The sequence below is a fragment of the Chiloscyllium plagiosum genome, chromosome 23 (genome assembly GCF_004010195.1).
Source record: "Chiloscyllium plagiosum isolate BGI_BamShark_2017 chromosome 23, ASM401019v2, whole genome shotgun sequence".
Taxonomy (NCBI): Eukaryota; Metazoa; Chordata; class Chondrichthyes; order Orectolobiformes; family Hemiscylliidae; genus Chiloscyllium; species Chiloscyllium plagiosum.
The window spans coordinates 35,536,074-35,550,687 of NC_057732.1; the positions used below are offsets into that span (position 1 = coordinate 35,536,074).

The following is a 14,614-nucleotide window of genomic DNA, read 5'->3' on the forward strand; positions in this document are numbered from 1 at the left end:
TAGCAGTACTGCCCCGACTCTGTGGAACTCTAGCAGTACTGCCCCTGACAGTGTGGAACTCTAGCAGTACTGCCCCGACAGTGTGGAACTCTAGCAGTACTGCCTCTCCAACAGTACCGTGCTCTCTCAGTACTGTCCCTGACAGTGTGGAACTCTATCAGTACTGCCTCTCCAAAAGTACAGTGCTCTCTCAGTACTGTCCCCGACAGTGTGGATCTCTATCAGTACTGCCTCTCCAACAGTACAGTGCTCTCTCAGTACTGTTCCTGACAGTGTGGAACTCTCTCAGTACTGCCTCTCCAAACGTACAGTGCTCTCTCAGTACTGTCCCTGACAGTGTGGAACTCTATCAGTACTGTCTCTCCAATAGTACCGTGCTCTCTCAGTACTGTCCCTGACAGTGTGGAACTCTATCAGTACTGCCTCTCCAACAGTACAGTGCTCTCACAGTACTGTTCCTGACAGTGTGGAACTCTCTCAGTACTGCCCCTGACAGTGTGTAACTCTATCAATACTGTCTCTGACAGTGTGGAACTCTATCAGTACTGTCTCTCCAACAGTACCGTGCTCTCTCAGTACTGTCCCTGACAGTGTGGAACTCTAGCAGTACTGTCCCTGACAGTGTGTAACTCTATCAATACTGTCCCTGACAGTGTGGAACTCTATCAGTACTGTCTCTCCAACAGTACAGTGCTCTCTGTATACTGTTCTCCAACAGTACTGTGCTCTCTCAGTACTGTCCCTGACAGTGTGGAACTCTATCAGTACTGCCTCTCCAACAGTACCGTGCTCTCTCAGTACTGTCCCTGACAGTGTGGAACTCTATCAGTACTGTCTCTCCAACAGTACAGTGCTCTCTCAGTACTGTCCCTGACAGTGTGGAACTCTATCAGTACTGCCTCTCCAACGGTACAGTGCTCTCTGTATACTGTCCCTGACAGTGTGGAACTCTATCAGTACAGTCTCTCCAACAGTACAGTGCTCTCTCAGTACTGTCCCTGACAGTGTGGAACTCTCTCAGTACTGTCTCTGACAGTGTGGAACTCTATCAGTACTGCCTCTCCAACAGTACAGTGCTCTCTGTATACTTCCCTGACAGTGTGGAACTCTATCAGTACTGTCTCTCCAACAGTACCGTGCTCTCTCAGTACTGTCCCTGACAGTGTGGAACTCTAGCAGTACTGTCCCTGACAGTGTGTAACTCTATCAATACTGTCCCTGACAGTGTGGAACTCTATCAGTACTGTCTCTCCAACAGTACAGTGCTCTCTGTATACTGTCCCTGACAGTGTGGAACTCTATCAGTACAGTCTCTCCAACAGTACCGTGCTCTCTCAGTACTGTCCCTGACGGTGTGGAACTCTCTCAGTACTGTCCCTGACAGTGTGGAACTCTATCAGTACTGTCCCTGACAGTGTGGAACTCTATTAGTACTGTCTCTCCAACAGTACAGTGCTCTCTGTATACTGTCCCTGACAGTGTGGAACTCTATCAGTACAGTCTCTCCAACAGTACAGTGCTGTCTCAGTACTGTCCCTGATGGTGTGGAGTTCTATTAGTACAGTTTCTCCAATAGTGCAGTTCTGTTTCAGTGCTGCCATCCAGATGAAGCCTGTTTCAGTGTTAATCCAGAATCTGTCCTGGAGATCCTGTTCCGACACTGCCTGGAACAGGTTTCAACCCGTACCAAATAAAAATGGGAAATGCTGGTGAAACTATGCAGGTCTGGCAGCATCTGAGGCACGAGGAATGTTTTGAGTGTGGTATGTCTCTAGTTTCTCCATCATATTCTATTTTCACTTCAGGTTTCTCGCATCTGCAGTATTTTGCTGTTTTTAGAACCCTGTACCGTACGACTGAAATAGTGTCCTGCCCATGAGGAATATTCCGATTGATATAGTTCCAATTTCTCTTGTTTCAGAACGACATTTCAGAGCAGGAGCAGCGATGGGGTGCAAAGACTGTCACAGGGTCAGGCCGGCCCCAGCACATCAAGTAAGTATTGGGAGGGATTGCAAATGTGGGATCCGCCCTGATTTAATAACAACAGGGAAATATTGCAGCAGAACAGTGGAGGGATTACTCTGGGCATGGTCCTACTGCCAGTAGGGGCCTTCAACACCCACACAATTGTATTAGAAAATTGCAGAATTCAGAGCCAGGGACAATGGAAGACTACATTACGCTGAGGAGCTTGTGGTGTTCTTCAGTGGTCAAGGCCAGAGGGGAAGAAAGGTGCTGTTACATGAAGAAAAACTTGCATTTATGTAAAACGATTCATGACCATCAGATGATGCACTTTACTGACAATGATGTACAGGGTAGTCATAATAAAACAGCAAATGTGACAGCCAGCTTGCACACAGCAAACAGCAACATGATAATGACCAAGATAAGTTAAGGGAAGGAGTCCTGGAGAACCCTCCCGCCACCCTCGTTCTTTTTGAAAGTAGTGCCACTGGATCCCCTTTATCCACTGTCCTGAGGAAGGATCACCGGACCCGAAACGTTAACTCTGATTTATCTTCACAGATGCTGCCAGACCTGCTGAGCTTTTCCAGCAATCTCTGTTTCTGTTAAAGTAGTGAGTTTAACATGTAGGAGTTTCTGGACAGTGCAAAGCAGAATTTAGCAGCACTGGATGGGAGGCAAGTCAATTGTCAATAGCTCAGTCCTAAAATTGACTGAGGAGTTCATTGTCCTCAGCCTGTCGCTTATATTCTTGTTCTTATTCTTCAAGTTTCCTGTTTGAGCAATTTCTGTGGTTTCCTTAATGGGGGAGGGATGACAAAGCTGCTGGTGCATTGACTACAGACAAGGATGTCGTAAGCTGCTCTTGCAAAAGGCCAATCACCAAATTAGGGCATCTGTAGACAGCACACCACAACTGTGCAGAGACGAGAAGCTTCCGGACTCTCTGAGATTGGAGATGGTCTCAACAGCTGCAAAATTTGTTCACCGAGACTAAGAGATTGCAGTCCCTTCTTGACTTGTGAATAACCACAAAATAAAACTTTATTTCCTGAGGTTGATTGAAATGTTGAGAAACATGATTGTGCCTGTCCTCCCCTGAGAGTGCCCTCTAGGGGTAAAGTCACATCCATCTCTCCAAAGAGGCTGGCAGTGGGACCTGGGCTCCCAATGGTGAAATGATACCTGGAACTTTGGGAAGAATAAATGGAAAGGCTTATGATTGGGATATTAAACTGAGAAATCCTACAAAGATGGGTTTTGTATACCCACAGTGCATTTCGAGAAGTTAAGATGAGTTCTTCTGCTTTACTGACCAACATTCATCCCTTTCCTAGTATTATTAAAATTAGTTTCCCCATCCATTTGCTTCATTGTTCTTTACTGAATCCTATTGGCTACTGTGTTTGCTTACATAACACGAAAGCCTTTCAAAGTCCGTGAAATATTTTGGTGCATCGTGAGGAAATAAAATGCCCGTAAACATTCAACTGCATTTTTAGATTAATTTGAGTTGTCGATTTCCTCATTTGTGAAGCATCTTTACCCAGATTGTTCCTGCCCATGACGACAGCCTATTTCTGCACCCGACAGTCTATGCCCAGCCGAACAGCGAAGCTGACCACTATGGTCAGAGCGAAGAGCTTTTGAGTGAAGTCTGGACTAGTTTGGGCTCCTCAGACCTGGTGGCAAAAGTAAAATGCAGAGAGTTTATTACAGTAAATACCAAACAGGTCCAAATCTTCCAAGTGGGCCATGGGCTTCAGGAAATGAACTTGCCACCTTGCCACATGTGACCCAATTCCCAGTGTACTCGGATGACTCTGGTAAAGTGACCTGGCAAACTATCATGTTGTACAAACAGCTACTTACCCAATAAGGAGCCCACCACTCTCTTCTCAGTGAAGCTAAGGACGTCATTCTCCAGCTTCATTTGCACATCACCATGTCCAAAACTGAGGGAAAGATGAGACAGGAGAACAAGAGGATCAGGGAGTAAAGATTGGGTTTGGGCCACGCATCAAAGATTTCCTTGTATGGGGGAAGATTCCCGGCAAAATAGAGTTAGCGGGAAGAGTGACAGACATGAGAATTTGGATGCATTTAAGGAAACAGCTGAATACTTCAGTGATGGATCAGTAAGGTTTATATTGAGAGAGGATGCAATGAAATACATTGAAAGACCTTCAGTATCGAAGTGCAGAGTCCTGTGTAAGAGATAATGAGAAGTAGCATGAATAAAGATATTGGAATCCTGATAATTGAAAACCTTATACTGAGTGATCTCTTAACAAAGGGAAGGGGAGCAAACAGAAATGAAGGGAGTGCATAGTTCGAATGTGATGTAGCTGAACATCTTTCCCATTCATCCATGCAATTTACTGTGCGGCTGTTCACTTGGTTTCCTCTGACTGACTGGAGGAGGGATGTATTGCTATCCAGCTAGCTGGCAGGGGGTGGGTGTGTTACAGCTTTCTTCATTTCTTGCTGGTGCACAGAGGTTTCACTGCCAGACTCCTCTTTAAAATTCAGGCTACCTCAGGATCTGAAGCTGGGAACACTGAGACATGGACTAAAGTGTCTCCCAGATAAACAGGGATGAAGTCCTTTCCTTGTCTGGTGGGGTCAGAATGGTGCACTTCCTAGATTTGTTTTCTTCTACAGCTGGACCGTAGGATAAGGTAGGTCTGGTCTACCGCTCTTCATCCTCTCCCTCCTTGGGCATGTAGATTCATACGATGAATGCACATTCCTGTAAAACACTGCTCCAACCCTGAGCTATGACACCCTGGGTTTTTATTTTGGCAGCGTCCATGAGCTGAGGCAAAACGTCTCAAAAGATCATGAGACCATAAAGAAGAAAGAGCTGGAGGAAGGAGCAAAAGCATCGTACGGATATGGTGGCAAGTTTGGGGTCCAGAAGGATCGAATGGACAAGGTAATTTATCATTCCAGTTTGTCTGTGCTCCCAAATTTTCTTGAATGCTACTAGGAATGGAAATCTGGATCACAAACTTCATATACTGAACCGTTTACAGAATGATCTGGAGCAGGAGCAGCAGTATGCCAGGACCAGAAGAAGGTGCATGCTCGTAAAGACAGACAGTGTTCTAGAACAGCAGGCTGCAGTAACAGGAGAGGCAGGGTCTTAGAAAGATGAGCTGAAACCTTCTAGAACAGGAGAGGAACTGCACGGGAGTAGGAGAATGCCCAGGACGATATAGCAGGCATACTGTATGCTTGCCACCACTCCTAAGATGACGTTTTGGATAAGCAGGAAACAGTGGGGGAGCTGGGAGTGATGGGTGAGCCTGGAGTGACTGAGGAACTGTGTGAGTGTGGAGTGATTGAGTGGCGCCATTAACTGTTGACATTGGCAATAGTTTCACCAGGACCCAGCCCAAATGTAGCCTCTGGGTTACACAATGCCAATGGAACACTGTCTCTGGGGATGACGGGCAGGTTGTGTGCATGCTCTCATTTTTGGTATTCCTCTTCCCCCAGTCTGCCTTAGGAAATGAGTACGTAGCAGATGTTGAAAAGCATTCATCACAGACCGATGCAGCCAAGGGATTCGGTGGGAAGTACGGAGTTCAGAGAGATCGGACAGACAAGGTAAGGGTAAAATGGAACTCTCCAGTGACTGTAAGTCTGTGGGTGTGACAACAGAGTAGAGGGGCAGAGACCTTTTAACCTGAGGGACCTCCCCCAGTCCACACACAGGAGTAGAGAGGTCTGCAGTCTCTGGCAACAGTCAGTGACTCAGCTGTAATTTAATTCATCCACCAGCATTCACTGGCGGTAGAAACCAGAAGGGTGAGACATAGAACGTCACCTGGCCTTAGCTAATGTTTAATGATGATTATTGAAGCATCACTGAGTGAGCTTTACCATGTATCTAAACCGAGATTGTACCTGTCCTGGGGGTATTTGATGGGACAGTGTAAAGGGAGTTTTACTGTGTCTAACTCAGTTTGTACCAGCCTGAATTGTTTGAATAGTTTAGATGGAATTATGCTCTGTATCTTACTCAGCCTGTAAGTATCCTGTTTTTTTGTTTGATGGGATCATTTACAGTGAATATAAACAACAGTGACTTTGTTTATATAGCAGCTTTAAAATAGTGAAATATTCCAATGCAATTCACAGGTTTGTTATCAGACAAAATTTCGATTCAATGGACAACTATTTGTATTTTTAAAGAGAGGGAAAGTTAAAGAATATAAGGAGAAGATGGGCCAAGGAGCGATATGGGGCAAAGGTGAGGGAAGATAGGGGATGAGGGAAAGGATGAGTTGGGGTTCATGAGGGATAGGGAAGGTGAGGGGGAGTTAATGAGGCATGTGGGACAGAGTGGATGGGGATGTGGAATATTGGGATGGTGGGTAGGGGGATGAGGGGAATGGATATGTTGCATAGGAGGTGACGAGGGATACGGGGAAAGGTGGGAGATGAGGAATATGGGGAAATGTGGTTAAGGGGGACAAGGGATGTTGGAGAGGAATGACAGATATCGGGGTGGGTGGAGTTGATCACTGGAAGAATGTCATTTGTCTTTTCTTGTTTATCTTTGTTCTTAAATATGTTTATCTAAATATGAAGATAGCCATCTTTGTGTTCATTACTCTGTTCCTACATAACTCAGTCTTGTTGCTCTCTCTTACAGTCTGCTGTGGGATATGAGTACAAAGGAGAGGTGGACAAACATTCTTCACAAAAAGGTAAGTTATAATCCGAGCTGAAAGTGACTCTGAACTGATAGATCGTATGGTTTATGTTCATACTTTGTTTCCCGTGGTAGTCTGTCACAGATCAATGTACTTTTAACAATAGAAAATCAAAATTTATTCCTGCAAAAGAAAAGAAACACTATAAAAACAATTTGAAATGGTCTTATAATAAATATCAGAAATAATGGCTTGTTTCTTGCGCCCTCAATTGGAACCTTACAGATTAGATTCCCTACAATGCGGAAACAGGCCCTTTGGCCCAACAAGTCCACACCGGCCCTATGAAGAGTAGTCCACCCACACGCCTACTCCCTACTAATGCACCTAACACTACGGGCAATTTAGCATGGCTAATTCACCTGATCCGGACATCTTCGGAATGTGGGAGGAAACCAGAGCACGCAGAGGAAACCCACTCAGAAAGGGGGAGAATGTGCAAACTCCACACAGACAGTCACCCGAGGCTGGAATCGAACCCAGGTCCCTAGCGCTGCAAGGCAGCAGTGCTAACCGCTGAGCTACTGTGCCACCCCATACTCAAGCTTCTGTGAATGTTCCCCCGTTTCCACATTAAAGTTCTTTGTTCAGTTGGCACTGCTGTATTTGGCTTTTTTACAGCGAACTTGTCCATTCTCCCTGTGCTATCTTCTTTTGTTAATGTTTCTTCATTGTATACCTTCAGCAAACTATAATACAGCTCACTCATTTCTTAACATTTGTTCCTTACATTCCTGCGTTCACAGCCTTGTTAGATACCTTCCTCTCTGACACATTAAGACACCCTGTTTCTGGAGATTTTCTCTTGCTAACTCCAAAGCCATTCAGGTCTTCTTTAATTCTGCCCTGGTTGCTTTGAAGATGTCTGAACTGTACTGCTGATCTTAAAGACCTTTTCTCTCTGAATGAACTGCTTCTCTCTGAAAGTATCCCACACATTGATAGACCTTTCAGAAGTCCCTTTTTCAAAAAAAGAGAATTTGTCACTTTACCTTCATGCGTGACAACAGCCAAATATTCTTCCTCTTTCATCATTGTTTTCGAAAGAACTGATCTGTTGCCCTGTGAGGAAAGACTTTATTTAAAGTTATATAAAGTAATTTCCAGACAACCCAGTGCTATCTGCAGATATCAAAAATGAAACTAGAAAAAACGTCTTCCACCAGCATTCACTATACAGAAATACAGATCAAACTTAAAGATATGTGGTTCTGTTTATTTTAGAGCAAAATTTCCCAGTAATAATAATCTGAATTTGTAGTAATCTGCATTTGTCCATGTGTGTAATAGACTTTTTATCTGGCTGCGTGAAAGCTTTTGTATTTTCCAGCGTTTATGTAAAGTACTCTGTATATTTGTCCCAGTGTGTGATATCTTCAGCATTTTCTGGTGTGCAGCACGCTTTGTATCAACCCGGGTGTGTGACACTCTGAATTTCTCTAGTTGTGTGACATTCTCTGTATTTAACAGAGTGTGGGATACTCTCTGTATTTCACAGAGTGTGTGACATTCTCTGTATTTAACAGAGTGTGTGACATTCTCTGTATTTAACAGAGTGTGTGATACTCTCTGTATTTATATAAGTGTTTGGTCACTTATATTTATCTGGATATGTGTTACCCGTTGTTTAACCTGAGTGTGTGATACCATCTGCATCTGTCTGGGTATGTGGTACTGCTTGGTATCTCTCCAGTATACCTGATGCTATCTAATATGATAATGTATGTATTTATCTGAAGTTGATCTGAGTCAGTAATCTCTCTGCATTACTGGATACGTGATATTCTCTTCATTTACCTGGGTGTGTGATATACTCTGTGTTCACTGTGGTTTGACATTCTGTGATATTCATGTCTCCCTCAGATTATGCCAAAGGATTTGGAGGGAAGTATGGAGTTGAAAAGGACAAGGTGGATAAATCTGCTTTGGGATATGACTACAAAGGAACAACTGAGAAACATGGTTCACAGAAAGGTATGTTCATTACAACTCCCCAATCCACTCAGAATGATACCTGCCTGACCTGGCACAGAACAGTACATCATCAGAACACAGGACCTGGGGTAGACCAGACTCCTGCCGCATGTGTGTACGAGAGTGAGTGAAGAGGGAGAAAGCAGAGAGTAAATAAGGATGTCCAAACATAGGACAAGTCTGAGTTAGATCCTGGCTAACATGTACTTTCATTCCATTTTCCCAACTTAGATCCATTTCCCTTAATTTTCTTATCTAACAAAACTCAAATGATCTCAGTTCTGATATTCTCGCTTGATTCCTGGTCTGGGTGAGTGAATTCTGGATTCCCCTGTGTAAAAAGTGTTGGTTCCTGCTCTCAGTCCCAAAAGGCTCGACTCTGTAATTTTGGTGTTCTATCCCTTGTTGACCACTTTGTCACCAGAGGGAATGGTTTCTCTCTATCTGCTCTGTCAATTCCTTCAGTCATCTTAAAGTCGTATCATGCCTCAATTTTCTTTATTTATAGTTTTTGCAACTTGTCCTCATCATTTAACTCTTTAGCCCTGTTAAAGTTCTAATGAATCTGTCCTGAGATACAGTGCCCAGACTGAGTGCAGTGCTCAAGATAAGAGCCAAAAGGAGCATTATATACTCCAATGTAAATACATCCCTCTTTCTGTGGTTCACTTCTCTCTTTCCCATACTGACCTCCATCTGCCTCAGCTTGTATTTTGTGGAGAAGTTGGATAAATTGGAGTTGATGGTTTTGGAGCAGGGAAGGATAATGGGAGACCTTTTAACAATATTTGAAATGATGGGAGATTTTTTTTTGTGGAGGAACTGCAGAGAAATCCTTTGCTATACCAAAAGGGTCACAGATTTCAAATAATTGGATAAAAAACTAAAGTGGAGAAAAGATTGTTTTTCTTGATGGCTAAAACCGAGAAGGCGCTACCTAAAAGGATCCTGGAATTAGATTCCTTAGGAACTTTCAAATGGCAATTGCTTGTGTACATTTTTGGGAATGTGATTTGCTTAAGAATATGTGAAAGAAGCTGGAAGAGGGAACAAGATTTCGAACCATTTCTGGGTTGAAGAGTGTTTGCCAAGTAATCTCTTGGAACTGAAACGTCAGAAGTTTGAAATGTGTGGTGGTTCACCCACTGTTTACAAAACTTCAGCTAACTTTGTAGAAGAAAGGCAAGATTAAGAAAGATGAGAGCTGTGTTTCATGGTGTTAAATGCTGGACAACCTACAAGAGGCTGTATGCTTAAGATTGTCTAGCAACAGTCTCTGGTCTGGAATTGATGTGAATTCAGTATATCCAACTATGTCAGCTGAAGAAAGACTTCCAAGCTGGGAAAAGCATGACTTGGTGTCTCCACTGGAAAAGCTAGGAAAAAAACCCTAAAGCAGAACTAGCTGCAATGATCCCTCTCTCTTGGCTAAAATATTGAAGGATCCCAAAAGTCAAATATCAAGATTTCTAATAGACTTTAATCTGGATTCACTGTTATTTGAATACCTCATCAATTCTACAGCTATCAGCATTTTATATTTTGAGATCTCCCCATTTTATGTTTTGAGATTGGACTTAAGAAGGAAGCATATGTCAAGTAGAGACAGGACAGATCAAGTGAAACCTTAGAAGAGTATAAAGGCAGTAGGAGTATACTTAAGAGACAAATCAGGAGGGCAAAAAGGGGACATCAGATAGCTTTGGCAAATAGGGTTAAGGAGAATCCAAAGGGTTTTTACAAATACATTAAGGACAAAAGGGTAACTAGGGAGAGAATAGGGCCCCTCAAAGATCAGCAAGGCGGCCTTTGTGTGGAACCGCAGGGGATGGGGGAGATACTAAACAAGTATTTTGCATCAGTGTTTGCTGTGGAGAAGCACATGGAGGATATAGAATGTAGAGAAATAGATGGTGACATCTTGAAAAACGTCGACATTACAGAGAAGGAAGTGCTGGATGTCTTGAAATGCATAAAAGTGGACAAATCCCCAGGACATGATCTGTGGAAAGTTAGGGAAGTGATTGCTGAGCCCTTTGCTGAGATATTTGTATCATCGATAGTCACAGGTGAGGTGCTGGAAGACTGTACATTTAGGTACAGAACTGGCTCGAAGGTAGAAGACAGAGGGTGATGGAGGAGGATTGCTTTTCAGACTGGAGGCCTATGACCAGTGGTGTGCAACAAGGATTGGTGCTGGGTCCACTACTTTTTGTCATTTACCTAAATGATTTGGATAAGAGCATAAGAGGTATGGTTAGTAAGTTTGCAGATGACACCAAAATTGGAGGTATAGTGGACAGTGAAGAAGGTTACCTCAGATTACAACAGGATCTGGACCAGATGGGCCAATGGGCTGAGAAGTGGCAGATGGAGTTTAATTTAGATAAATGCGAAGTATTGCATTTTGGGAAAGCAAACTTAGCAGGATGTATCCACTTAATGGTAAAGTCCTAGGGAATGTTGCTGAACAAAGAGATCTTGGAGTGCAGGTTCATAGCTTCTTGAATATAGAGTCGCAGGTAGATAGGATAGTGAAGAAGGCGATTGGTATGCTTTCCTTTATTGGTCAGAGTATTGAGTACAGGAGTTATGAGGTCATGTTGCGGCTGTACAGGACATTGGTTAGGCCACTGTTGGAATATTGCGTGCAATTCTGGTCTCCTTCCTATTGGAAAGATGTTGTGAAACTTGAAAGGGTTCAGAAAAGATTTACAAGGATGTTGCCAGGGTTGGAGGATTTGAGCTTTAGGGAGAGGCTGAATAGGCAGTTTTCCCTGGAGCATCAGAGGCTGAGGGGTGACATTATAGAGGTTTATAAAATCATGAGGGGCAAGGATAGGATAAATAGACAAGGTCTTTTCTCTGGGATGGAAGAGTCCAGAACTACAGGGCATCAGTTTAGGGTGAGAGGGGAAAGGTATAAGAGACCTAAGAGAAAACTTTTTCATGCAGAGGGTAGTACATGTGTGAAATGGGCTGCCAGAGGAAGTGGTGGAGGCTGGTACAACTGCAACATTTAAAAGACTTCTGGATGGGTATATGAATAGGAAGGGTTTGGAGGGGTACAGGTTGGGTGCTGGCAGGTGGGACTAGATTCGGTTCAGATACCTGGTCAGCATGGATGAGTTGAACTGAAGGTTTTGTTTCTATGCTGTACATCTCTCTGACTCTATGACCCTTGGTCCACCAAAGAATTTTCGTATTCATTTTTTAAAATCCACATCAACATAAAGAACTCGGAGCTGGAGTAAGCAATTCAGTCCCTCAAGCCTTCTCGGCATTTAATACAATAATGGCGGACCTCATCTCAGCCTCAACTCACCTTTCCTACCCACTCCCCATAGCCCTTCAATCCATTTCAAATTAATAAACTGTCTATTACCTCTGCAGAGCTATATTGTCTTGCTTTTTTTCCCAAAGTGTTTATCCAAGATTAAGAGAAAAGTTTAAATCTTGAATACAGCTTCGTTCTTAACCAATTTTTTTCATAAGTTTAAAGAGTAAGTTTGGTTACAAGAAACAAGTTATCTTTGCATTTATTAGAGAAACCTAGTGAAAATCTCTTATGTTCTATTAATGAGTAATAAATGGAAACAAATTGACCATTTTGGTGATTCAATAAAACATTCATGCTTTTGGCACAAGACCTGGCATAGTGGGGCTTGATTACCAGCCCCTTCCTCCTTGAGGAGTAACATCTGGGAAAGAGCAGAGTTGGGATTAACTTGTGTATCTCCTTTACATGTTTGGCAAAACCACAGTGAGTCAAATGGTTTGAGATTTACCCTGATTTGATTGTTTCTTCAACTCTCTCAGATTATGCCAAAGGATTTGGAGGGAAATACGGAGTTGAAAAGGACAAAGTGGATAAATCTGCTCTGGGATATGACTACAAAGGGACAACTGAGAAACATGATTCACAGAAAGGTATGTTCATCACACCCCTCCTGCTAATCTCACAGGGTGGTACCTCTATTTCCATGCATTCCCATTCCCACATCAAATCCCTACAGTGCCCATGAAGTCTGCACCAACCTTCCAAAGATCATCCCACCCAGATCCACCTCCCTTCTTCCATCCCTGCATTTCCCATGGCTAATCCACCAAGCCTGCACATACCTGGACACTATGTGCAATTTACCATGGCCAATCAACCTAACCTGCACATCTTTGGAGTGTTGGGAGGAAACTGGTGCACCCAGAGGAAACCCGCGCAGACACAGGAAGAATTTGCAACTCCACACAGGGTTTAGATTAGATTACATTACAGTGTGGAAACAGGCCCTTCGGCTGTGAGGCAGCAGTGCTAACCACTGTGCCACCGTGCCAATAGATGATCGGTGGATGTTTCTCATGAGTGAGGGCTTGGATACTCAGAATAAAGTGTCAGCCATTTAGAACTGAGAAGAAAAGATATTTCTCCACTTAAAGGACATGAGTTCTGTACTCAAGAGCTGTGAGGCGGGAATTGAACCCAGGTCTCTGGCGCTGTGAGGCAGCAGTGCTAACCACTGTGCCACCGTGCTGTCCACTACTGATATGATTAGATTACATACAGTGTGGAAACAGGCCCTTCGGCCCAACAAGTCCACACCGACCCGCCGAAACGTAACCCACCCAGACCCATTCCCCTACATTTACCCCTTCACCTAACACTACAGGCAATTTAGCATGGCCAATTCACCTAACCTGCACATTTTGGGTTGCCAGAGGCTGGAATTGAGCATGCATTCCTAGCATTGTGAGGCAGCAGCGTTAACCACTGAGCCACTGTGCAACCCAATCTCACCCATTCACACAAACTGATACCTTGTATTCCTACATCTCCCATCCACGCACACAGAATGGTACAACTGCTCCCTCACTTCCCATGGTCCCATTCCCCATCCCCCATACAGAATGGCACCTCCTATTCCCACCCACTAAATCAAAACCTTCTCCTTGCCAGTGGAATTCTGCTTTACATTCCCTGAATAAATCTTCCTGATTGAGACGGCTATATTATGATTATTTTAGCATTATACCAATTTGTTGTAGCTTCAGAAAGTGTCTTAGTTTGTGTCCCGTGAAACACCTGGGGGGGATTTTCACCCCTTCACTGTTGGCTCTACTAAATCCAAATGGGGAGAGATAAAGTCTCTGAGAATTCACCCTCTTTGCATGAATCAACTTACCGCATTCACCTGACTGACTGCATGATATAACGGGTAGCCCTTGGCACCAAGAATGTGAGATTGATGCAATTGCCTTGCAGATTATGCGAAAGGGTTTGGAGGGAAGTATGGAGTACAGAAGGACCACCAGGATAAAACTGCACACGGTTGGGATCATAAGGAGGAGGTGAAGCTTCATGAATCACAGACAGGTGAGGGGCAGAGTGAAGATCTTGGCAGTAAATAAATATGGGTGCACTGCCCCCCCCCCCCACCTCCCGCCGATAATACCAGACAATAGTGAGCTAGTGACAATGGGGAGCTTTGTCAGAGATCTGCCAGGCCATGAGTGACCATCAGTAAGGCCAGACTTTGGTCAGCTCTGTTTTAATCCCTGACAACAGCCTCCTCCCCCACAATCATTCTGAGGGAAGATGCTGGGTTGGGGAGGGACAGTGTCTGTATGCTCACTTTGGGCAGGAGGGGTTACAGCTTATCCTCCTGTGTAAAGGGAAGGTTGGCATTGCCATTTCAAGCAACCCAAGCAATCGATATCTGACTAGCTGAGGTCAAATGACCCATTTCAAACATAACCCCTTCCGCCAATGCCTGCAGCAACTCTAGGACTGTCTGTATCTGCATCCTGCATACAAGGGGATACAAACGATTCAAGTATGTCATTTATCGACTGCATCTCATTGTAGTTCACGCTTCCACTTTGGGACAGTCTGGTCATCTTACCTCTGGTGGAAAATTCCAATATTGGCATCGAGGGGCAAGAGCTCA

General features: G+C 43.9%; 1 protein-coding gene across 1 annotated transcript in view; it reads left to right on the plus strand.

The window, feature by feature from the left end:
• The window catches only part of hcls1 (hematopoietic cell-specific Lyn substrate 1), a 58,354-nt gene that overhangs the window by 17,606 nt on the left and 26,134 nt on the right, over positions 1 to 14,614 (plus strand). Inside the window, exons 3-9 of the mRNA XM_043713927.1 lie at positions 1,922 to 1,995; positions 4,780 to 4,909; positions 5,476 to 5,586; positions 6,638 to 6,692; positions 8,562 to 8,672; positions 12,492 to 12,602; positions 13,930 to 14,040. Coding sequence (XP_043569862.1) covers positions 1,922 to 1,995; positions 4,780 to 4,909; positions 5,476 to 5,586; positions 6,638 to 6,692; positions 8,562 to 8,672; positions 12,492 to 12,602; positions 13,930 to 14,040 — 703 coding nt within the window. The remainder of the gene's footprint in view (positions 1 to 1,921; positions 1,996 to 4,779; positions 4,910 to 5,475; positions 5,587 to 6,637; positions 6,693 to 8,561; positions 8,673 to 12,491; positions 12,603 to 13,929; positions 14,041 to 14,614) is intronic.